The 25,004-nt window shown below is 39.3% G+C and overlaps 1 protein-coding gene across 2 annotated transcripts in view; it reads left to right on the top strand.

The window, feature by feature from the left end:
* Positions 1-1,455: 1,455 nt before the first annotated feature.
* Positions 1,456-25,004, top strand: part of ICE1 (interactor of little elongation complex ELL subunit 1) — a 31,312-nt gene continuing 7,763 nt past the window's right edge. Inside the window, exons 1-15 of one of the 2 annotated variants that reach the window (XM_042869296.1) lie at positions 1,456-1,553; positions 2,359-2,417; positions 3,915-3,949; positions 4,363-4,381; positions 4,467-4,578; positions 6,488-6,564; positions 9,282-9,319; positions 11,081-11,163; positions 11,419-11,458; positions 11,542-11,598; positions 12,657-12,746; positions 12,835-12,888; positions 14,279-14,628; positions 15,082-19,881; positions 21,715-21,883. In XM_042869296.1, the coding sequence (XP_042725230.1) occupies positions 1,473-1,553; positions 2,359-2,417; positions 3,915-3,949; positions 4,363-4,381; positions 4,467-4,578; positions 6,488-6,564; positions 9,282-9,319; positions 11,081-11,163; positions 11,419-11,458; positions 11,542-11,598; positions 12,657-12,746; positions 12,835-12,888; positions 14,279-14,628; positions 15,082-19,881; positions 21,715-21,883 (6,064 nt within the window). In that variant the 5' untranslated portion in view covers positions 1,456-1,472. Of the gene's footprint in view, positions 1,554-2,358; positions 2,418-3,914; positions 3,950-4,362; positions 4,382-4,466; positions 4,579-6,487; positions 6,565-9,281; positions 9,320-11,080; positions 11,164-11,418; positions 11,459-11,538; positions 11,599-12,656; positions 12,747-12,834; positions 12,889-14,278; positions 14,629-15,081; positions 19,882-21,714; positions 21,884-25,004 lie in introns of both variants that reach the window. The other variant, XM_042869295.1, reaches the window with a different exon arrangement.

Below are 25,004 nucleotides of genomic sequence, written 5' to 3'. Positions count from 1 at the left end.
TTTCTGTCATGGACAGCATCTGTTTCCTCTTATGACTAAAAACATCAGCTGATTAAAAACATCAGTTTGAGTAATTCTACTGGTTGAAAGCTATTGGTTTGAGCAGCTCACTGAGGAGGGATCACTGAATCTTCTGGAATCAGCTAGCTGCACACACACAAGGGAGTTTCCATCCCAAGGATGTTCCTGGACAAACTGAACTATATACAAGTGAGCACACATTTACCTTTCATGATCCGCCACCAAAGCTCCTCAATTCAAGACAACGCTGGATCCAAGTAATGGTGAAACCTTGTTTTTCTCTCTCCCTCTCTCTTCTCTATATAGTTGCTGAATTGTGTGATTATTCTTGCTTGCAAAACTGCAATAGTTTGTAAATGTTCCAAATAGTATACGTATAGTATTATGGACTAGAAAGCATACTGTAGGGCTGTTCTGTTTGGATAAGAGACCCTCAGCAACAGAAAAAAAGACTTAACAAACATCAAAGAAGCCAGGGCCTCTACGCAAGGCTTGCCTTGCTCTGTGGGTAGGCTGGGATGCAACAGGCAGGCATCAAGATACTCCCTCTGTCCTCCTTCTCTATGCAAGAGAAGCAGATGTCCAGAAACAACGACCAAGTGTTGAATGAGCAGATGTGAGAACTTAACTAATTAGCGATATATGCTTAGCTAGCAACAATTTATGTTTATCCAGCATCTGTATGTTTACTTGAGTGTCGGGAAGATTGTGATCCTGAAGTACTCAGCCAACGAGGAACCAGAGGAGAAAGAGATAAGCATTAGGCAATAGGGCATAAAAGATGGAACGCTGTTTTCTGCGTGCTCTCCTGCTTGCAGGAGGCCCAACATTGCAATTGCGAATAAAATCTGCTTTATCAGAGATACTGTCCTGATAAATTATTGGTTATTTCCAACACTGGTGATCCAGTAGTCTGATGTGGCTGCCTGTACACCAATTCATATGGACTGACGTGCTGCCCGCCTCGAGGCTAGACTCCGGATCTCAACAAGACATAAGGTAAAGCCCGAGTCCAGTGCATAGACTTATATTTTGCTCAGCAGCGTTTTAAGCGTTTGAATCATTCTTTCCACTTTCCCACCTACACCGGGGTCCGTAAGCGGGGCGCAGCTTCCACGCAAGCCTACGACGCACGACACCCCCAGCCATTCAGCTCCTCCTTCGAGCCCAAACAGCCTCTCCACAGCGGCGCCTGCACTCGCGCCCGAACGGCGGCGGCGCCGCGCAGGAACGGGCATACCGACAAAGCAAAACAGCACCGTTCCTCAGCCGGCGCCGAGCCGCACGCCCCGTTCGCAGCACGGCACGCTGGGTCTTTCCGCCGCCAGCAGTCAGGCAGCGGCGCAGCCACGCTCGGGTCCTGTCTGTGCCGGCGGCGCGCTGTGTGACGCCGTGCCCTCGTCGCCGGCGGAGCTGCGCGTAGGAGGCGTGCGCGGGGCGCGGCGGGGACTATGATGCCTGGGGAGACGCAGCCGCCGCCCGCGGGGACCGCTGCCGCCGTGCCCTGCAAGAACTGCGCCGTTCTCCAGCAGGTAGCGGTGGCCGCGTCGTGCCGGAGTGCCCGGGCGGGGTTTTTGAGCGGTTTGAGCGGGCCGGGCCGTTGTGGGGTGAGGAACGCTGGGTTCCGCGTCCCTCCTCCCGGTGCTACGTGAGCTCGGACGGTGAATGTGGCGTGCGGGGTCTGGGCAGGTAGCAGCAGAGCCGAGCCTTATGTGCTCGAAATGCGGCGTTTGGTAGAAAAGTGTCTCCCGTCGGTGCAATTAAACCGCGGTTTGGCTAGAGACCGATGAGTTTGTAGTATCCCTTTGAGGTTGCTTCGATGCAGTGGAAGAAAGATGCTTGCCTTTGCGAGAACGTTACGCGGTATAACGCTTGGAACAAGCTTTGTTTGCCCTCTAAACGAGAGCTCGCAGAGTGGGAAAGATCATCAGGAGCACCCAGAACTGACGTGAATTATATATACATGGGCTATCTGTAGCCTGAAAAGAGCTGGCCAGTGTTTATTCAAACATCTTTCCTAAGTCTAGTTTGATTTTGAGAGAGCAATTATGATGAATTTTGTACGTATTCTCCTGTACTTGCAAAGCTGAGAGAACTTTTTCCCTGTCCTGAGCGTACACGTTGTCATGTGGAATCTGCATTCTTAACACGTATTTGTATGCATACCTTAACACAAATATTTATTCAGTAAATAAGCAGGCTGTTTTATAAGATAAAATTTAAAAAGGCAGATTATTTTACAATGTAAAACATTCCTAGTCAGATTAGGAGCCATTTACAGTGCTTGGTACCATTTTGGGTGAAACATGTTGACCACCTTGATGCTCTTCCTTACAGAATATAAATGAATATGTAGCTGCGTTAGTTGCACTGAAGCAAAAAATGATTCATGGCGAGTAAGTACAATTGCACAAGTGTGCATTCTGTGTATATTTGCTATTCTTAACTAATTAATAGACTGGACATGAGCTTTGGGATGTAGATGTTCACTTAATGCACAAAAGTAAACTCTCAAAGTAGAAGAAACTTCTTTAGTGACAAATCTTAAATCTAGATTTAAAGGCTTCATTATAACTTAAAATGTCTTTGTGTGAAAATAAAAACAGGGATGTTTTGTGTGGTTTTATTATTCTGAATAGGTAGCTAGCAGAAGCAGCTCTTTGAAGAGATTTACTGATTTACTTCTTTTTATAGATTGCTAACCATGTGTTTGAACAGAAAGCTGAGCACAGATGTATTAAAACCTTTCCAGGAAAACTTCATCCCAGCATTAAGATGTGAAATGCTGCTGGAGTTAAATACCAGAATATGCCGTGATGCTGTAAAATGGTTAGACACTAATATTCCAAAATCTTCTTATAATTTGCTTTATCTTTTGGGACCATTTCTACCACTTTTCAACAACCATCCGCATAAAATTCTATGAAAGAAAGTATTGTGGTATGTTTTGTGATGCTCCATACCATGGCCAGATACACTTGCTACATCTCCTAATTACAGTGGTTTGTTTCTTATGTACTGTTCTCCAAATACGTGTCAATCAGCCTTTAGCTAATCTAGTTTCCAGAAGAATTTAGGAGAGCCCTGCTGCTTTACTTTGAGACCCTCTTCTACTAAACTCCTTTACTCTGTGCTTCCATAGAGCACTTTTCCTATGTCCAGACTTTGTGTCCTCCTTCCTCTGACCTGTGCACTCATTTCCTCTGTGAATTACCTCTGCTCTATCTACTTGCAATTCAGCCCTTTATTTTTTGTCTGACTTGACAAGTCTTTACCTGCTGCAGGAGAAGGTAATGGAGGCCTTTCTGGAGTATCTATCACTGAACTTCTCACTTTTGCCCTTTCTTCTCTCCATTCATAAGACTTAAATTTGAAGAAAGGAGGAAATAGCTCTTGTTGATGCCATCCCTTGGCTCACTGGTCAGAGCAGCGTTTACATGCTTAAGGTTTCTAGGATAATAATATAAAGATTAAGGCCATAGAGTTGTCTGGACTATTTTTCTTCCATTTGTGTTTTCTTTCCTTGGAAGGTATTAAGTTTGGAAACTAGGGCTTAACTTTGCAATAAACTCATAGATACACACATACTGCTTACCCAAATGCTATGTTTTCTATTTTTTTACAAAAGCAGCAAATAGTTATAAGTAAGTTCCTGTAGCTATTAGTTTAGTTGTATTTTCTTTTCATTTTGTGGAAGTCTGGTTTGAGATTTGAAAGGCTTAATGAAACAAAAGTATTGACTTCTATCAGAAAATGGGAACTAATCACCTATTTTCTGCATTTATCTGTAAAGCAAAAGGAAAAGCATCTTAGGATGTATTGGTTAAAATCTGTTTAGAAAATGAGTAATGTAATTGGCTTTTGTGAATAATATTTTTATCTTTCTCTTGCAGCCGTTTGCTGACGGAGTATCAACAGAAATGCACTGATATCCTTTGTGTTTCTATTAGTGCTCTCACAGAAGTGGTACATCAGCGTTCCTCATGAGGGCCTGAGGCTTTTTATTTAAGGCTTAAGTTAAGGGAGTGTGCCGTTCTGTAGTAAAGAACAGACTGGTTGGACTTAAAAATAAAGGGGGCTTCAAAACTAAACATCTATGTGTCTAATATACACTTTAACAGGAACTACTTCAAATCTGCATTGCTGAGAATTATTTTGTCAAAGAAAAGCTCTGCTTATTCACTTCAAACACATTGAAATGTCTCAGTTAAACTTGCAAAATGAAGTGTTTGCTTGTTGGTTGGAAGTCATTAGATTTTTTCTGCAAGTGGTGATTGGACTGAAATATACTTCAGGAAGTAGAATAAGTTATCTTAAATGTCTACCTTAACGAGAGATTACAGCTTCAATTTGCTGAAAGGTAAGCTTGATCTGATTGACTAGTTTTAAAAGTACCTGTGTGTTTTTGAAATCTTTTATAATTTAAATTACATTTCCTGTTGCAGGGAGATCTCTGCTCTACGTTGTCAAGTGGAACAGATGCTACAGAAAATCCTGCCTTTGGAAAAGGATCAGAAAGAGTTGGGTTCCTTAAAAGCAGAGTTGGAAGAGAAAAAGGTGTGCTTTTAGGTTTAAATAACTTGCACTTAGTCTGTTGAAAGAAGCAAACATTTAATACTTATCTTAGTGACTTGAGTTATAATGAGCCCAATTATTGCCAGATTGTTGGGACAAGCAGTGCTGGTTCTAGGTGAAATCAAATAAATGACAGCAAGTTTGAGATAGGAACTACCTGAACTTTTGCTCTATGATTTTTTTTTTAATCATATTATTTGGTTATTATTATTTAGGAAAGGAGGAGTTATATTCGAATTCCTTTGCTTTTCTGTTCTATAGATTACTAATCTAACTAGATTACTGAATTCTTCATAACCTGTACTAAAAAGGTGCAAAGAGAGTCTGTCTGAACTAACTAGTATTTTGTTTCTTTTGCAGTTTTGAATGTATGCTTCTACATTATTAGCTACTAGGTTTTATTCCTAATTTCTCTCCTGCCTCTTACCTAATTCTTCTGCAGAAGAAAATTTGACTGTTCAAATCCTCAAAGTATGCTTATTTACTAAAGAATCACAGAATTGCTCAGGTTGGAGGAGACCTTAAAGATCACCGAGTCCAACCACAACCTAACCATACCACCCTAACTCCATCAACCCACCACTAAATCATGTCTCTGAGCACCACATCCAAATGGTTTTTAAACACATCCAGGGATGGTGACTCAACCACCTCCCTGGGGAGCCAAGTCCAGTGCTTAACAACCCTTTCTGTAAATAACTGTTTCCTGATATCCAACCTAAACTTACCCTGGCACTTCTTCTGGGCTTGAAGGACGTGGTCCTTAAGTACTGACCGACTTTCTTGGGCCCCTCTTCCTTCCAGGGCTTTCTCCCATGTCACCCTCCCATGCAGTTCCCTCAAGAGTTCAAAGTCTGTTTTCCTGCAGTCCAGAGTAGTAAGGTTGCTATACACCTTCTTTGACACCCTAAGAATTTTGAACTCCATCAGGTTGTGGTCACTGCAACCAAATCTGCCCTTGTGCTTTGCGTTACTCACCAGCCTCTCCTTGTTGGTGAAGATGAGGTCCAGCATAGCACCTTTTCTTGTGGATTCCTGTACCACTAGGAAGAGGAAGTTATCACCGATGCATTCCAGGAACCTCTATGATTTCTGGTGCCCTGTTGTGTTATTCCTCCAACAGACATCAGGGTGGTTGAAGTTCCCTCTGAGGACCATGTTTTGTGAATGCGAAGCTCTCTTATTTGTTTATAGAGGGCTTTATCCACTTGGTCTTCCTGATCAGGCACTCTGTAGCAGACCCTCACTGTGATGTCTCCTTCCCCTGCCTCCCCTTTAACCGGAACCTCTAAGCTCTCTGTCAGCTCCTCATACATTCCTGGGTGGAGCTCCATGGACTCCAGGTGGTCACTGATGTAGAGGACATCACCCTCTCCTCTTCTCCCCTGCCTGTCTTTCCTAAAGAGTTTATACCTATCTATTCCTAGTTTCCTGTTGTAAGAGTCATTTCACTACATCTCAGTGATGCTAAAGACATCGTAGCCCTGTGGGCACGCACGTATCTGCATCTCCTCTGACTCGTTCCCTGTGCTCAAGTGCCTGTGCTCCATAACTGATATCCTGATTGCTTTTCCTGAGTGCGTGCCAGGTTGTATACATGCTGTATATTAGCTTTGCTCTCAACTGCAGCTTTGAGTTCCTATTCAGATTTTCAGACCTTGGAAATGTATGCTCAGAAGATAGATTCTTTTTTGTTGTAACTTTTGCTTTTTAAGTGCAAGAGAGACCTTTCAATGTGCTTCTTTTCTTATTGAATGTACTTTTTTGTCTATGCAACAGTTCTCACTAGAATAGCTAAAATGTCTGCTATGTTTTTACTTTTTTCCTCACATCCCCACCCTCCCCACACCCAGGAAGGACATGCTTTAATTATGTTTTTTTTTTCCCACAGAGTTCTCTCAAGATTTATCAGGAGAGCCAACTGGAATGTGTTAGACTTAAAGAAGAAATAGTTAGAAGTGATGCTGTGTGAGTGATATTTCTGCTTTTTTTTTTTTTTTCCACCTTTTTTCTTTTCTGCTCATTCTTCCAGAGCTTGATCTTGTACCTTACCTACTTACACTTTTCATTTTGCTGACATGTAGTTAGCTTGTAGTTTCATAGAACAGGGAGTGGATGGGAGAGTTGTCTTAAACTGTGTAGCAAACTCTCTAAAAAGTAATGTTAGATTACTTAGTATTCTGTTTTGAAGTGGCTTCTGGTGGTTGTTAGTGAATGATTTTAAGAGCAACGTGAAGTTGGAGAAGAAAGTCTAATTTCTCTGCTTTAAGTGGTTCTTCTTGTTTTGTTTTGTTTTTCTTATTGCCTTCCATTTTCCTTGTGTTGATGAGTATCTGGGCCCAATGCATAAATGATATTATCAGTGTAATTTGCTTTTATAAACAGTTATTGTAATGTTGACTTTTAAGAAAGCAATTGAGCAGATGCTGACCTGACTGTCATGGTTGGAAATGAACAAAAAGGATATGGCCCCAAAAAACAGAGAAGCTGTTTTTGCTCACGTAGTACATGACACTGTGAAACACTGCCTTGGTAATTCCCATCATTTGTTCTTAAAGTAACCAGTCACTCACAGGCTTCCTCAGCTGGAGCTTTTGCGTTTATCATCTTTGTGAAGAATTTGTCTTTTGCTTTTTAACTCTTATACTCCTAGCATTAAATCAGTTGTGGCTGGGAACAGTGATTTGTCAGTGTTGTGTGGAAAGCTTCTGATGATCTCAAAAAGGAATCACCTTGTGTACAGCTAGATGTTGTGAGTTTGTAATTGTAATTTTCTTCCATGTGCATCACTTTGCATTTATCAACACTAATGCTTGTTGTCTAATTATAAAAAACTGTTTTGCTTTTTTTTTCTTGCCAGCTTTTATTTCTGATATATACAGCACACATACCAGTGGGACTTTACTGGCTATTCCCTTCTTTGTAAACTAGTGTTAATAAAAAATTTAGGGAAGACATTCTCCCTCCTTATTTTTTTTTCCTTTTTCTTTATTTTTTTATGCTTATTTTATAGCACTACTGAGGCAGGCCATACTTGGAGCAGTTTGTTCTGTGCTCCCCAGTGCAATACAGACATGAGCATGCTGGAAAGAGTTCCAGTGAATATCCATAGAGGCAATTAAGGGACTGGCAGTTTTTCTCCTATGAAATACCCTTGTACCTTTGTGTGCCTTGAGAAACACATGGATAATCACAAGCACAACAGTGTGCTGTAGCAGACTGATAGTGTTGTCACTTGCTGTTTTCACTTCTGCCAGACTGCTCTTCTTTTGCGTATAAGTTCTTTGTCCTGTAAGATTGAAGGAATGTGTAGCCTCCTATCCAAGCAGCAGGGAGTAGCAACACCACTGCTGCAATGCCTCAGGAGAAAAGTCATTAATATGCTGGCATAAATACACTTTTATGTCCTGTCCCCTGTTTGTCTTTCCTATCTTCAGGAAGGGCAAGAAGGAGGACCCAGGGAAATACAGGCTTCTCACATCAATTGCTAGAAAGATAGTGAACCTACTACTCCTGGAAATCATTTCCAGGCATGTGAAGGATGAGAAAATCATTGGGATTAGTCACCATGGATTCACTAAGGGGAACAAGGAGAACACAAAGCATTGTTCCAAGTGAAATGTGGGAAGGCTACTCTGAAAAAGTTAAGCAGCTGATAGCCCAGCTGAAATGCCCTTACACCAATGCATGCAGACTGGGAGACAAGTTGGAGGAGTTTGGTATCATGGTGCAGTTAGAAAAGTATGATCTTGATGCTATAATGGAAACATAGTGGGATAAATGGCAGAAGTGAAACAGTGCAGTTGAGGACTACAAGCTTTTTAGATGAGATAGCAGGGCAGAAGGGGCAGTGGTGGTGTTCTATTATGTTGCTATATTAACAAAGGGATGGATTGCAAAGTCTTGCTTCTGAGCAACAGCAACAGAGAAGTTAGGAGCTTGTGGGTGAAAATTAAGGAATGGATCAACAAAAGATGTCTGGTAGGCAGCGTCTTCTACAGGCTACCTGATGAAGGAGAGTCTGTTGACTAGGACTTCTTGTTTCAGCTGCACTGCACTTGCAGGTTCTCATCCTGATGGGGCATTTCAACTTCAACCATCTAGATGTTTGCTGGGAAAGCAACACAGTCAGCTGTAAGCAATCCAGAAGACTCCTGGGATGCACTGAAGAGAACTTCTATTTATTGATTGATTGATTGATTTATTCTTTTTTAAAGTATGTTACTAGAGAGATGATAGCAGTGTCACTGATAAACTCACCTCTGGTCTGAAATGGATCTGTTTTGGAGCTGATTGGAACTACTCTTTTCTCAAGGAGGCTTCCCCACCCTGCTTCCAAAAACCTTACCAGCCAAGACCCCGCACAGCACTGTGTGCACAGAAGTGCAGAAAACAGAAGCCAGTTTTCTTAGAATGCTTTTTTTTGCTGAAAGCTTTAGCTGAATGTATATTTATATGCAGAGATTAGTGGACTGGCTCTCTTAAGTAAACTGTTGCTGTAACAGATAAATCTGTTGATCTGGGAATGTCAGCAGCATGTCACTGATTTAAGCTTTCAAATTCAGGGACACAGGCCTGAAGTCTGTGAAGTCATTTCTCTGAAATGTCTGGATTTATTTTCTGGTAATTTTTCACGCAATGTAATTGTATACAGAAATTATATATTAATGCTTTCTTTTTAACAGGAGAAAGAAACTGGAAGCAAAAGTGAAAAAACTTGAAGGTAACTGTTTACACTGTGTTACCAGTGCTGTTGTCCTCTTACATCTTTTAATTCTTTTGGTACCCAGAGAGGTAATTGGAAAAGTTAAAGAAAAACTCTGTAATTCTGAAGTCCCAGAGAGCAAGGCGAGTGTGATGCTCAGCCTCTGAATCACATCTGCCATTCTGCAGAACGTTTTCAGTAGGTTATTGTAGGCTCATGACCTAAACTAAGTTATAAGGGAACTTGAAAACCGTGAAGAATAGAGGCTGACCAGCCTGTCCAGGCAATCTGATCCACTACCTGACAGCCCTTGTCGTTAAGAATCTTTTTCTTGTATTCAGTTAGAACCTCTTATTTCCTTCCACTTAACAGACTGGTTCCATTGTCTTGATATGGTGTAGGTATAGAAAAGCTGCTCTTAACTCCCTTCAGAACTTTTTCTAGTCAAGCTAACCAAGTCAAGTTCCTTGAAGTTCCTGGAGATGACAGGGCTTGTGCTCCAGCACACCAAGTAATCTTGACAGGATTCATCTAGTCATGTTTATATTCATATTTCAATGTATAGTGGCCCTGGCACTTTTTTTTTAAATTTAAAATGTTCTGGCAATTTGATTGTTGCTTTTTGTTGTTGTATTTTTTTAAAAGCACTTACCTCATGGCAGTCTTTCCCTTCCCCATATTCTCCGTTCATTATTCTTTTTGCTAGTGGAGAGTGGATATGCTTAAAGCATTGATGAACTGTCAGTTTGCAGGGCAAACATTTTCCTGTGTGGCATACATGGGTACAGTTTGAATTTCCATATACGTTAAAACATTAAGTTTTTTAGCTAGCCACTACAAACTGAATGACTTGTATCTTAATTTTAGAAACCCTCCAAATCCTGATGTAAAATATAGTTACATTATGTTCATTTTGATTAATGTTTTAGAGTTCTTCTAGAATGGCAGGATGTTTTTTAAATCCTTCAACCCCAAATGCAAATTCTGGGAGAGCTAGAACAAAATACTGTGAGGAAGTTTGTATTTTTTCCAGTTTGATTTGTTCTTTTTGTATTTGTTACATGTCCCACTCTCCATCCTTTAGGTTGGTATCTTTTGTCAATCCAGTTTTCTTTCTTTCCCTCTAATCACTTTTGTTGGACTGCCATCTGAGCTGCCTTTCAGTGTGCTTGCTTTTGATCTGCTGTGTTCTGTGACCTCATCTGATCAGAAGACAAGTTCCATCTGTCTCTGCTCTCTGTATATAAATCATTAAGCTGGTATTTCACCAAGCTTTCAAGCATCTCTCTTCCTTGTGGATTTCCCCAGGAACCTCAAATTCAGTCCCCATTTACCTGCCATGCAACTGTTTATTTCTTCCCTTCTGCATTCTCTCAAGGTTTATGCTGGACTCTGAGAGTTACAGCATTCTTATCTACATCTATCTGCACTGTCTGTGGTAATGCTTATCTACATTTTTCTAATGCAGTTGGCTATAGTGTTTTTACCCTTAAGCTAGAACCTCAGTTCTAAATTACAGAATGAAGCACACAAAGGGCACTGCACCTCATTCTTATTTTTTTTTCCCTTTAATATTAGATGTGCAGACAAAGCATACTCACGTGCATGAATAGTACGTTAAGTTTGAAGTATTAATGTGCTAAAATATAACTTGGGTAGATTTTTATTTCACACTATCTACTTTTTCTCATAATGTGATTTGCAAATTGCTAACTTGTATAAATTAAATTAGTTACCTCTTTTTATTTCTAACTTGAATTTTGATTTTGTTTTTTGAAGAGGCTGCCACAAAACATACACAAGACTTCAAACAACTGAAAATTGAGAAGAAAAAACTTGAGAAAGAGTTAAAGAAGGCACAGGTAAAACTTTCCTGTTTGATAAACTAGACTGAGTTTTCTGGGAAAAAAAATAAGGAAATTATTTGTAATACAGGTATTGAAATAGTGTAATGACATTTGGGGATAATCAGTGGATAAACATAGCAGTTTTATGAGATTGTAAATTTTCAAACTGAAGTATCATGTTTGAAGTGTAGATTTAGATTTCAGTTTAATTTAGAGCGGATTCTCTGCAGACAGTGTATTGCATGAATAATTAATATTTAATTTTTACAGGGAAAACTTGATGGTGTACCTAAAGAGAAGTGCAGGAAGGGTATGTACTCAGCTTTTATGACCTTCAGATTTGTGTGGTAATGTTTCATTTGAACGCTTCCTTTTTTCCCTGCTTTTCAGCAGTTAAACATGCAGAGACCCAGAGTACAAATGAAGTTCTTGCAGCAGATATAGATAAAGGTAAGATTTTTTTCAAGATCTTTCTCTGTGCAGACCAAACCATTATGAATATTACGTCTTACAGGCATTTGATTATTTTCCTTCCTGAATTTACTTTTTTTTTTTTTTTTTTTTTTTTGTGAGAGCATTTGGAGAGCTTGAGATGGCACATTGGCAAGAGAGCAACAGAATTGTTCTAAGAGCAGATGTTGTTGACTGATAGAAATATGTTATATTGATGTGGGAATAATGTAATAGATGACAACTGTCTTCAGTTTTGCAATAAGGAAGATATTTGTTAAAATGACTACCTCTACTCTTGCAGAGTGTGGCAGATTGATTTGCAATTATAAAACAAAGCAAGCAATAAGAAAAATAGAAACACTTCTGTTATTTTTGAAAATCAAACAGATTGTGAAGGAAGTATGCATAGCAAAAGAGACAAGATAGGAGTGCAGTCTGTAACCATGTGAGGCTCCCTGCTTAATTAAAGCAGAAATCCACAATAAACAGTTGTCTTATCCAACTGATGTATTTCACGTTTTTGTTTTTTTTCTAATAATCTACAATATTTCCTACAAATTATCCAATCATAACTTCAAAATGAAGCTAACGCATTGAAAACTTCCTCTAAAGAACTGAGGATAGAAGAGGCTTAACTTGAAGCTGCTACATTTTTTTCACTTCTAAAAATCCTAGCTTTGATTTTTTTTTTTTTTTTTAAACTGTCTAGAAGGCAATTTTCAGGCAAAAGAAGAAGTTCTATTTTCTATTTCCTGCTTTGCAGTACTTGTATATGAAATTTGTTGGCAAAATTAAACTATTGTGAAAAAGACATTGTCAATGCTTATGGGTGTTGGTAGGTTTTTGTTTCCTCTTGGATTGAATTAACTTAGTATCCAATCTCATCATTTAATTTTTCATTTAGTTTTCTCTTTCTTTAAGGTAAATTGCCCATTTTTCTTAATCTTTTTGTATATATTGTTATAGGTATGTCTGTTTGGTGTAAGAACAGAGAAACAAGTTCTTGGTTCTCCAAGCTAATTTTCATTACTTTACAAAAATATTTCCTTTAACAGAAAAAATAAAATTCTTGTTGGAAGAACTCTGGATGTGCATTGACAGTGCAAAAGAGAAAGGAGAGAAGCAGGAAAATGATCCCATCTTGGGTGAGATGACATATGAAGTCTTGAAATTCTCTTGAAGCTGTCTCTTTTTTTAATTAAAAAAAACATTTGTTTGTACTTTTTTATTCAGTTTCTGCTCAGGACAAGGCATGGCCTGGGAAAAGAAGGCTGTCTGTTACAAAAGGTAGGTTCTAGTAAATGTGAATATATTAATATGCAAGTGTGTTGATTTTAACCATACTGGAACATCATCAGATTGGGTACTATTTGTGTAACTGTTTTTGGATGGCCGTAAATACTTTACTTTGAGACTGCTTGATCAAGTACATGTGTGATTAGGATATTTGAAAATCACTGCAAATTTTGATTTGGACAGCCAACTGGGCTAAAATGTGGAAAATACCACAGATTAGGTTCGAGTTTCATGGGGAGCACTGGATTTTTGAGATTGTTGGTTCTTATGGTTTTATCGGAGATCAGTGTTTCTCTTTGTGGAATCATAGAATTTAAATCGGATAAAGCCAGGCCATCTTTCCATTGTTAAAACTATTTAGTGCAATTATAATTAATATTTGAGTTCTTTGTCATTATTGTTTAGGCTTTCCTAGGGCAATATCTTTTATCTGCATACGTAAAAAATGGGTTACTTTGTAATAATAACGCATGTGGTTTGAAAAGGAACAAAACAAAAACATAATCAAGGGAACCACAGAGAGCATTTATGCATTCTTGCTGCTAGAATAACTTTATAAACTGGTGTAATTGTCTGTAATCTTGGAAGAGTTCTTACTCTCTCAGTGTCTTGTTTGGTGTTACAAACTCCTTTTTGCATAGGTATATTTAAAAACACAAACAAAAACAAAACATAAACCTAACCACCTCACTTCTAGGAAGGTTTTCTTTAAGGGTTCAGCTTAAACTAAGTCACACCGTTATAGACAGAATCTTATACAGGTGGACTGAAGACTGAAATTTAAAGAATGAATGCTTTAAAACATGCATATTGCATCATAAAGCTAGATGTATGGTAAGAACTCTGTTTGTAGCAGTATATAGTTGACTGACACATTATGCTTTAAACGTGGAAGTGCAGCTTCTGGCTCAAAGCTAGAAATTGCTTTAAGCAGAAAGTTAGTGCTTGAATGGGAATTGTTACTGCGTGCTTATCTTGCTTTTCTGGAACATCAGTTATAAGGCTAAAAATGGAAATAAATTGCTGGACTGTATGGCCCTTCAGTGCAACCCAAGTATAGCCATTTCTGGTAGGAAAACCTGGAGAAAATAGTCTTAATCATCGAAGTCAGAAAGTATTTTTTTGAGTGGGACTTTTTTGTACATCCATATAGCTTATTTATGAGAAAAGGCCATTTGTGAACAATAAGATGTGATCTCCTGGAAACGTGAGAAAAACAGCACGTGGAAAATATTTCTGGAAGTCATCTTAAGTGTTTGTTTTTATCGTCTGTGGGAATATCACTTGAAAAGATGATAATTCAGTCTTATTGTATTAACTGTATAAAGAAAAATGGGGAGGGAAAAAGTCATAATTTCTTAACAATGTTTTTGTCTCTTAGAAACTGTACAGACCCACCAAAAGAACGGGAAGCATGGTGGTAAAACACTGCCTTGGCATTCTTCAATAGGAAGTGCTGGAAAGCAAAATTCTGTAACAGCTCTGCAACAAGTGGATACTGAGCCTCTTGGAAGTGACTGTCTTGAGAACAGGACTACTGAAGATTATCTGCAAGGTTGTGAGGATAAAACTAGAGATGTGATAGTGCAGAGAGATGGAACGCACAATAGTTCAGCCTTATCTGATCAGGAGCAAAAGGGCCAAGGTGGAAATGTGATGGATATATTGAACTGGGTCAGGCCTCTCCCTGCTCTACTTTCTCCAGTACGGCTTTCACCAGTAGCTACACAGGTAAGTTTGAGGGTATGTCTGACAACTCGGCATTAACTTGATTGTATAATTACAACAGAAATAATAAATTGGTATTCTTGGGCTTTTGGGGTTGTTTACTCATACACTGAAAAGATGTCTGAGCATTTAGATTTGTAAATGTATTTTTTTCATTCTAGCATACTGCATGTGGAAGGCTGCAAAAGGCAATTTTCTGAAGTATATTTAAGTGAAGTTGGCCATGTCTTACTCAAATGCTATTTTTCAGTAATCTTAGAATAGAATTAGGTAAGCAAAGAAGTACCAGTTTTCACGAAGATGCTTTCTGTTAACTGTGAAGAGTAATGATGTAGAAAGACGTAATTCTGCTGGTCCCAATCTCTCAAAACCACTGCTTGCTAGGGCCATTGGTGTATTTGCTTAGAAAAATAGAGCTCTTAAAAATGAAAACTAATTTTGTATTTTTCATTAAAGGATACGTTGTTCGGAGAGCTCACAGGTTCTAGCGATGAAGAAATGGATTGCATTGCTTCTGCAGAGGAGTGTATCTTACAAGAAGACCAAGTTCAGTCTCAAAATTGTTATAATGTATTCAAACAGAATGAAGAATGTAACAGATGGAACAAACCACGTGGGCATAGTCTTGATACAGAAATTTCGTATAACTTGAGTAGAACAGAAAAGATTGTTCATATCAGCCCTGCGACGTTAATCAAAGAGGAGAGAAATACAAAGCAATGTGAAGTTGCTACTTCAGTTACAAATATAGAATCTAATAGAGATTGTTTGGAGAATTCTGAGAATATGGAAGCTGTGAAGAGAGATCTAATGGAAGCAACAGCATGTGAATTGGAAGCCGAAGAAGAACAGAAAGGAGATATCAAGGAGATGCACAAGGAAGAAAAGGCCTCTTCAATTCATTCTATGCTACACAGTTTCAACCTTCAGAATCAAATAGAAAGAAGTGGTGAGGTTGAGCAAACAGAGGTGAATGCAGTCTTAATCAGAGCTGGTGGTTACAACAGTGCACATGAAAAGTATGGAGAGATAATGAAAGCGGAGCATGAAAGAGAAATTCCCAAGGCAGTAACCATTCCTCAGAACGTTACTAATTTGCCTCCTGAACAATACCATGTTGTACTTCAAAGAAAAGATTCTGAGGAGAAATCTGGTATGTTGATAGAGAGTGAAGTGGTTGAAAATGAACGCAAGGATGCAATAAGGATAACCAATACAGCAATTAATGTTGAGGAAAATATCAAACAAGTGGTAAGTGGAGAGGAAGCAGCAGCTACAATACAGATGCAAGGGCTCTGTGCAGAGCCTAACAATGGGAGAGAGCTCTCTGAAAATGTATTGTACAATTTCAGTAGCTCTAAATCCTCCTGTGAAGCCAAGCGTCCTGAAGACCTAATAATACAGTATGATGGTGAGGGAATAGTTATGGAGACTGACGTATGCACTGAATCTACTGTTCACTCTCAGTGCTCTGAAATAAGACATGACAGTGAAAAGATACTGGAGGAACAATGCAAACATACACTAAAGTGTGAAATAGTCAGAAAATGTGAACTGGAGACACCTGAGGTCTCTCAGTGTTACTCACCTGTGTCTGCTGTTGAAGGAGTTGAACATTCACTGTACATGGATGATACAGAGAAAAAAGCATGTGTGGTGGGAAGTGCTTCATTGGCCTTTCCAGAAGATGATGGACAGCTCAAAATTCAAGACAAAAATATAATCAGACCCAAATCTGTTGAACAAACTATGAAATTGAACAAAGAAAGTGTTCTTGAAATAGCTGAATCATCAGGGCTACTCCATAGTGCAGAAAATGGAAAATTACTGTATGAAAAGGAAAGGGAAGGTTTGGAAGGTAAAAATCATCAGGAAGAAAGTTTCAGTCATTTTTTCCAAGGGAAGTCAAATTTGGAAAGTATACCTGCAGTGCCAAAGATGGCATGTGTTACTGATGCAGAAAGTGGCGTAGCTAAGTGTGAATCATTTGTGTTGGATTCTACAGAAAGAAATGGTGAAATAAATCAACCTGAAAATCTGTGTAGTACCATAGAATGTGAGTTGTCCAAAACTCAGAACTTTGGAGTGATTGAATCTCAAGAGTCTGAATTCAAAGTTAATCAAGAAGATTTTATAGGGGATAGTAGTAAACTGTTAGAAAAAGTGGATACCATCCAATCTGTCTTAGTAGAAAGTAATCTTACTTCTCAAACACAATTTGCAGAACCTCAGAATCAGTTCTTGATGACTACAGATGCTAAATGTGATGAAACAAAAGCAGAATTAAACAAACAAAGCAAGGAATTGATTGAAGCCTGTCCCAGTTCATTTAAGGAGGAAAAGAATGTTGTGAAAAAAAATAATGTTTCAGAGATCATACAAGAGCCTTCTTCAGAAATGGATTTTAGTAGTGGCTTTGCTCTGTGTTCTCAGATGGACTTGAAGACAGACTGTATGAATTCTAAAGAAACAGGTTCCCCTATTCAAGTGAGAAATGGTTTGGAATCTACAGTGCCTAGTGGTCTAAATTTCAGTCTTCAGAAAGTTGTGAGAGTTGTTGAAACTGATTTCACAAAAAATTCTGATTTTTCCCCTACATGGAAAAAAAAAGGAGACAAAAATTGCATTGTGAGTAGTGCATTTAATTGTTCTTTAGAAGGCTTTAAGAAAGGTGCTGAGGTCATGTCTTCTGAAAAAGATAACATGTGCAAAGAACTGGACCCCTGCTCTGAGAAGTACATACACAAAAATGAAGGGGGAGTTCCAGGTGAGAAGGAGTTGCCAATAGATAAAGTACCCGAGACCTCTGTTGAATTACAAATCCTGCATGCAGACTCTCATAAAAAGAGTACTTCAACTTTACAAAACATTATTTGTCAAGAATCGGAATGCAAGACTTCTACTTGGGAAACTAGAACAGATTCTTCTAGAACTTGTTCAATAACAGCTGGGGAGGAAAGCAAAGGGTTGAATAGGCTTGAGGCACCTGAGGAAAATAGCGTTGAAAGGTCTGAAAATGCCTTTGATGTTGCAGAGCAGAGTAATGAATCTAAGGAGAAGGACTGTCCTCTACAAAAAGTCCAATGTGTGAAATGTTCTGAATGTGTTGCCAAGCTCAGAAAGGAACTGAGAGCATCAACAAGAATTTTAGTGGATGCTCTGGAAACTGGTGCAATTGTTGATGCTGGTGACCAACTGTGTGAACTTCATTCAACAACGCAGTCAGGAAATACAGTGACAGGTAGTCATCTAAAACCAGATGCAGGAATGGATATGGATATACATTGTGAAAGAGGCTCTTCTCCAAATGCGGCAAGTGAGAAGTCAGGTGAGGTTGAGGAGGGTTATCCTAAAGACTATTCTACTTTGAAAAGAAGATGTACATTATTAGCCTCTGAAAATACTGATGGTGCTAGTGAATTCAGCATAGATAATAGCACAACTGGATGGATGAACGACAGTAGGGAAGATCTGTTAGAAACTGGGACATCCAAAGGAAGCCCTGTGATGCTGAGTGCTTCAAAAAGTAGATTACCACTATGCCAGATGTTAACCACATTCTCAGAAGCTTACAAAATAGCTGTAAAACACAGTAAATTAAATACAAGAATGTTAGCACTTGGCGATGTCATAGAAGAAAATTATTCTGAGAAGTTTGAGTCAAATGTGCAACAAAAATTACCACACAGTGTTGATATGGACATTTCAATTTTTGAAGAATATAATCATAATCAGAATTGCTCTGCTTGCAACTCAGGAGAACATAACGCTAATTTAATGTTAGATGGGTTACAGCCTTCTTGTTGTTTTAGTGGTACAACGTGGAAAGGCTTTCTGGATAATGGAAGAAAAAACTTCATTGTTAAGTATTTTGCAAATCCAGCCCTATCTGACATAGACTGTAATTCTCAAATGGTTAATCAGGCTCCTAAGCCACAAAAAGTGGCATTTGAGGACTCATGTATGCTGGAGTCAGAGTCTTGTGTGGATGTTGCTCTTAAAAAGACTAATACATTGAAGTGCAAAGGGCAAGAACAGTCAGAAGTCTTGAGTGTTTCAACCAAGGCAGCTGTCCAAGTAGTGCATGGCAGACTATCAAAAAAACTGTTTCAAGGTAAAAGCAAAACAAATGCTCTTGAAGTTAAAGTAACTGAGCCAGTTCTTGCAAATGCTGACACTTCTATGCCAACAAAAAGTTTATCTGAGACTATAAACAAAATCAGGCAAGAGATGGGCCCTCCTCTGCCGCCCCTGCTGCTGCCTTTGATTGCTACTCCTCCAAGAGCCACTACCTGTTCTATGGGCCCAGTGATGTCTTCTGCTGATCGATCCTCTTTGCTTTCCCCTCTTGATGAACTGATATCGCCTCTACGTGAATCCCCTGTTCCTCCTCTGATGTCTCCCCTGACAGATACTCCAACAGTCAAATCTGCCCTTCTGTTTTCCTCTCCATCACCTTCAGAAATGGCAGTAGGTAAAAGGATTCTCTCCTCACCTTTGCAGTTTTGTACTTCTATTCCAAAGCACGCGCTTCCTGTCCCAGGAAGACTTCCTCTGTGCGCAACAGATGGTGCTGCTACTGGTGCTCCTCAGGAGAACTCTGTGAAAATATTGGACACTATGTATCCAGAGCTATCTGCAAGGGCAAGGACATTAAACATTCTAAAGGGCAATATTCAGCTTAACCTGTGTGCTCTTTCAGATAGCCAGAGTTCCCCTGGACCTGTGGCTCAAATAGGCAGTTTCAAAACAATAGCATCTACATCAACTGCTTTTGTTAAAACTGGGAGCAATTTGAAGTCTGACGATAGCAAAGATCAGGACACAAATGTGAAAAATCAGCAATTGATTTCAAGCTCATCAAGTCGTCTTGAAAAAAGGACGTTATTGCCAGTACCTATGCCTCGAAGTGCAAAGAGGCTGAGGTTAGACAGTGAACCACCAAAGCTGGAGCCCACTGGTATTGCTGTTATCGGAAACGATCAAAATATGGACTCTGAAATAGAGGAGAATTCCGATGACAAGAGCTGTGAAATCAGTGATTCAGCACACGGTTCCAGTTTAGAAACATCTTTCCCAGTAAAGCAAATCATTGATCCTGACTGCCAGAAAGTTGAGTTGGCATTGAAGAAAATTGCTGAATCCTGCTTTGACTTGTTACCAGTAATTCAAAGTCATTTGGGCAATATCTCAAAGATTCCAATAATGAGAGATGAAGAGAAAGAAGTTGTCAATGAATTTGGTATAAAAAACAGGGTAAGTAGCATCATTTTGAGTTTTGTATTTTAATAGTGTCTCCTGTGCAAATGAAGTAGCGAGCATGTAGTAGTTGAATTCTCAATTGCTCAGGCAATCTGTAGTGACAGTGTAGTGTTGAAAGATAATCATACATGTGAACTTTTATAAGTTTTTAATTGAGAGTGTGGTAAGGTGATGGGACAGGTTGCCCAGAGAGCAGGGATGCTCCCTCCCTGGGGTTTTCAGAGCCAGTCTAGATGGGCTCGTAGGCAGCTGTTGTAGTGTTTGATCCTAGTAGTTTGCAGCCCTGCCTTGAGCAGGGGGGTTAGAAATAAGTATTTTTGAGGTCCCTTCCAGCCCAAGTTGTTCTGTGAATCAACAAACAAAACAGAAGTTACTGTTCAGTGGTGTCCAAGATTCAAAACTATGTGTAGATGCTTTATGCACACATAAGAAAAGCAGTATTTTATTTATACTGCATTATTTGTAGTGGGTAATGTAAGAGAAGTTTCCTTCCTTTAAAGGTGAGGCTTGATTATTGTTTTTAGCTTTTTTTTTTCTTCAATGAAACAAGATAAACAGTGCTATATATGATAGTGGTTTAGCCTTTTATTCTGTGTTTATCTTAATTCTGTACCAAGTTGCTCAAGTTAATTTTAGTGGAAAAATTTTTCATTATTTGGTGTCTCAGAACTTGCTTGGTTTCAGAGTTGAAAAAATTCACTTTATTTGATGTCATTCTCGTAGATGGTTTATAGTCTGCAGCAGGGCAATTAAACAGTTGATTTGCGGCAGCATTTTGCCTTGTTCCAGTTCATAAAATGAAATTAGATCAGAATACTGATCTCTCAGTTATCCTCAGAAGGTGTATACAGAGTTCTTGGGTCATCTTTGTTAGGAATTGCTGTATTTGCTAACTTTAAAGAAGGAAGACTGTGACAACATTCCTTCCAGGTCCAGCAAGTAGCAATGTTGAGTATTTACTCCTAGTAGACATTTAGTCTGTCCAGTAGGTGGCTCGTATTTCTCCCCTCTTGTCTCAGGCATCCTTAAACACGTGGTCTTGTGCATGTTGACTTACAGAATGGCACAAACAAATGCATATTGCTGCAATAGCTAGAACAGACTTTTGACATTACCAGAACCCTCAGATTCACACGTACTTGGACTTTTGGTTTCTCCAGAAGCCACCATTCGGGCTTTTGATGTCTGCAGGTTACCAGCCTAAACTCAAGGCCCCTCCAGAGCACTCGTTCCTAAGCTTCTCAATTGTTTCATACTTTCAGCCCTCTAAACATCTTTTAGTAAGTCTTGCACAATCCAAATTTTCTTCTATCCTGCTCATTTTGTATTTCATATCCCTGTAGACAGTTAGACCCCCCTCCTTACCTTCTCAAGGGAACATCAGATGATCCGTGGGGAACCTCTGCTGTTGAATAATCTGGTAAAACTTGCACCTGGACAATGGGCTGCTTGTCTTCCTGTGACAGCTCTGGGAGCAGCCAAGTTAAGATGCTCCATTTGCACTTATTAAGTTATTGGGGTCCTTTATTGCTGTCTCACTTTTTGTTTATGGAAGATAGGTTTTAGTCATATAACATAACTACACAATTCATTTCTAAAGAAGAGTAGTCCCGTTCTGTCTCTCTTTAAAGGCATGTGCGTTCAGAGAAGTTTCTACTCACTTTTCTTCTTTCTTTTGGTGGTTCCTCTGATTTAATTATGTGCATTCTTTTGTATATATACCTGCAATCTATGCTCTTACAGGTAGTTCTCTTGTCATACTGTTATAATGCTATTAAATGTTCTCAAATATTGTACAGTCTAATAACTATTTTTTATGCCTTATAGCATTTAGCGGAGTCATTGCTGCACGTTATTCTCAATAAACTCAAGGCTCAGAAAATGGCCTCGACTTACAGTTTCAATCAAGCTCTTTGTCGAGTTTATACAGGAGTTTGTCGACAGCTGGGAGATTTGGAAAGAGCCCGCCTCTTCTGCTATAGCTTACTGAAAGAAGGTATAGTGTGTCTTGGTGGCCTCGTGTTTTTAACGATGTGATGTGTCTGTGCTATAGTGTTACAGAATGATTGCCTCTGAAAGCAAATACTAAAAAAAAAAATCCTTCTGTGAAAGAGACGCTTTCCTTAGACCTTTCATCTACAGTACAGAGATACAGACCATTCTAGAAGAAATTTGTTTGGTTCCTCTACCTCTGTATCTCTGTATCTCAGCTTGGTGCTCTTACTGGTCAACTCATTTTTCAAATAAATACTCTGTGCTTTCATTTTTGCCCTGTCATCTCCAAAATGATACTATGATGCCAGGGAATTTTGTACTTTTTGCTTATTATTGTTTTTACCAAATAAAGGCTGATATCTGAAACTTTTTTTTTTAGTTTTTGGCTTAAAACAGTGTCAGGAGTTGGACAACAACACCAGGATCAAAACCAGTGCATTTATGTAACATGTCCTCCTTAATGTTTTGCCGTCGTCTATTGTCCAAAGCCTTGCTTGGTTGAGAGGTTTTGATTGGTGTTTTTTGTTTTCCTCCATTTGTTTCCATTATCTTGAGTGATAAAGTAACAAAGGTAATTAAACATAAATGGTATCACTAGTAGCTGAGAACTCTGTAGTAGTTCTGGAAGGGCTTCACTTAACTTCAAAATCTGTGACCATCTGGAGATCAAAAGCAGTATATTGGTATCTGCATGCCAAATTCAGATTGAAAAAATAGCAACTGGGGTGCACTGCAGGGCTAAATTGCACAGCTATTGAAGCGTAAGGTATTTCTTTTGTTTTAAAATAAAGATTATGATTTTATTCTGTTCTTAAGTATTTTTCCTCTCTTTTTCTTTTTTGTAACTCTTGTTTTCTTACCTGCCTTTCTTTCTATCAACGTCAATCATCATCATTCTATTTTTTCATCTTATTAATCTTATTACTCTACTGTGTCTACTTTTTCTTAGTCTAGCAATTAAGTCTTTTATTTTGCAGTATCTTGGTACTTTACCTTTTTGTAGGCCCTTACAAATTTCTAAAAGTTCACTTTTTTCAGGGGGAGGAAGTAAGATCTAAACACCAGTAGCTAATTGCAAACTATGTTGAATGATTTTCTATTGTTACTTAGAATTACATGAATTCCTGTTGTGTATGTTCTGTGTTTTTATTATTAATTTTGAATGTGAAAAGTTATAAACATATCTTGGAGTTTTTTCATTCATTTCACATAATCATAGGGATTGGAAGGGACCTCCTGAGATCATCAACCCTCCTGCTAACACAGGCTCCTTAGAGTAGGTTGCACATGAAAGTGTCCAGGTGGGTTTTGACGATCTCCAGAGAAGGAGACTCCACAACTTCCCTGGGCAGCTTTCTGCTGTTCACCTTCAGACTAAAGTTTGAAGTTTAGTCCTCATGTTTGAACAGAACTTCATGTTTTCCAGTTTGTGCCCATTGCCTCTTGTCCTATCACAAGGCACTACTGAAAATAGCCTGGCCTTGCTCATCCATTGGACATTTATTATAAGCATTCATAAAGATCCCCTCTCAGTCTTCTTCAGGCTAAACAGTCACAGGTCTCTCAGCTTTTCCTTATGAGGCAGATGCTCCAGGCCCCTAGTCATCTTCTCAGCCCTCTACTGGACACTCTCTTGTCTCCCCTTCCCTTTTCTCCTGTTCTAGAAGCTCAGGGGAGAATTCTGGGGAGCCCTGAACTGTGTACTCCACATGTGGTCTCACCAGGGCAGAGTAGAGGGGGAGGAGAACCTCCCTTGAACTTGCTGGCCAAGCTCTTTTTAAGGCATCCCAGGACATCATTGTCCTTCTTGCTTACAAGAGCGCACTGCTGGGTCTTGGTCAAGCTGTTACCCACCAGAACACCTGGTCCTGCAGAACTCCTTTCCAGCAGATCAATCTCTAAACTATACTGATGCTTACAGTTATTCCTCACCAGGTGCAGGATTTTCTGTTTTTGAACCTCATCAGGTTCCTTTCCACCCAGGTCTCCAGCCTGTCCAGGTCTCACTGAATGCCAGCATAGCATTCTCATGTGTCATCTGCTCCTCCCAACTTTGTATCATTAGCAGACTTTCTGGGGATAAACTGTCCCTTCATCCAGACCACTGATGATGGTGTTAGACAAGACTGGACCAATACTGACTGCTTGAGGAACACCAGTAGCTACAGGCTTCCAACCAGGCTGTGCTGCTGATCACAACCTTCTGAACTATGCCAGTCAGCCAGCTTTCAGTCTACTTCAGTGTCCAGTCATCTGTCCTCACGGTTCCTGCACTTACCTATGAGGATGTTGGAGGAGACAGTGTCAAAGTCTTACTGAAGTCAAGGTGGACAACACGCGCTTCTCTGCACTCATCTGCCCAGCGGATCATGGAAGGCTATCATGATCGTGATTTCGCCTTGGTGAACCCATGTTGACTACTCCTGATAATCTTTTCTTCCATGCTGTAGATGGCATCAAGAATTTATTTTTATTTGATTACCAATGCATTTATTTTGAGATTTTATCATCAATATAGTTTCACATATTAATTCTTGTCAGAAACTTGGCAATGAGAGTGAACTATGTTTCTTCTACACATCTGCCAGATTGTCTGTAAGTAGTCAGTACTGCCTTTTTAGACTTGCATCATTTGTTCTCTTGACTTCCTGTCCATCTATTTTTGTTACATTCTCCTTTCAGGTATTCTGTATTAAATAACTCACTTCTGCTGTTCTTGTCATCTTCTTCCTTTTTCTTTCTTCTTTTTTTTTTTTTATTTCATGACTATCTTTGGCTTGATGCAGTGATCTGAGTATCCATTTGTGACTGGAGTGTACTAGGCAGGATTCTGGAGCGCATGTTCCAATTTAATGTTATCATAAAAGAATCCAGTTTCTGTGCTCCAAGACCACTCAGTAAACTAAATAGCAGTAAGAAGAATAAAAGGAGACAAAACTTAAAAGACAAAAGAACTGTGGTCACTATTGTTACTCAGCCAAGTCTGGCGATGCCATAACTGGCCTACTGACTAAAACACTCTCTTTTTGGAAAGAAAAAATAAAAAAGACTATTACAGTGGGAGAGGTGGCTTTTTTGTTTGATTCCTCCCCTTTCACATCAATTTAAGGAAAGGACTGAGG

Source organism: Lagopus leucura, unplaced genomic scaffold (genome assembly GCF_019238085.1).
Source record: "Lagopus leucura isolate 7727_CA_CO unplaced genomic scaffold, USGS_WTPT01 Super-Scaffold_100002, whole genome shotgun sequence".
In the NCBI taxonomy this organism is placed as follows: Eukaryota; Metazoa; Chordata; class Aves; order Galliformes; family Phasianidae; genus Lagopus; species Lagopus leucura.
This window is presented reverse-complemented; position numbering and strand designations above follow the sequence as displayed.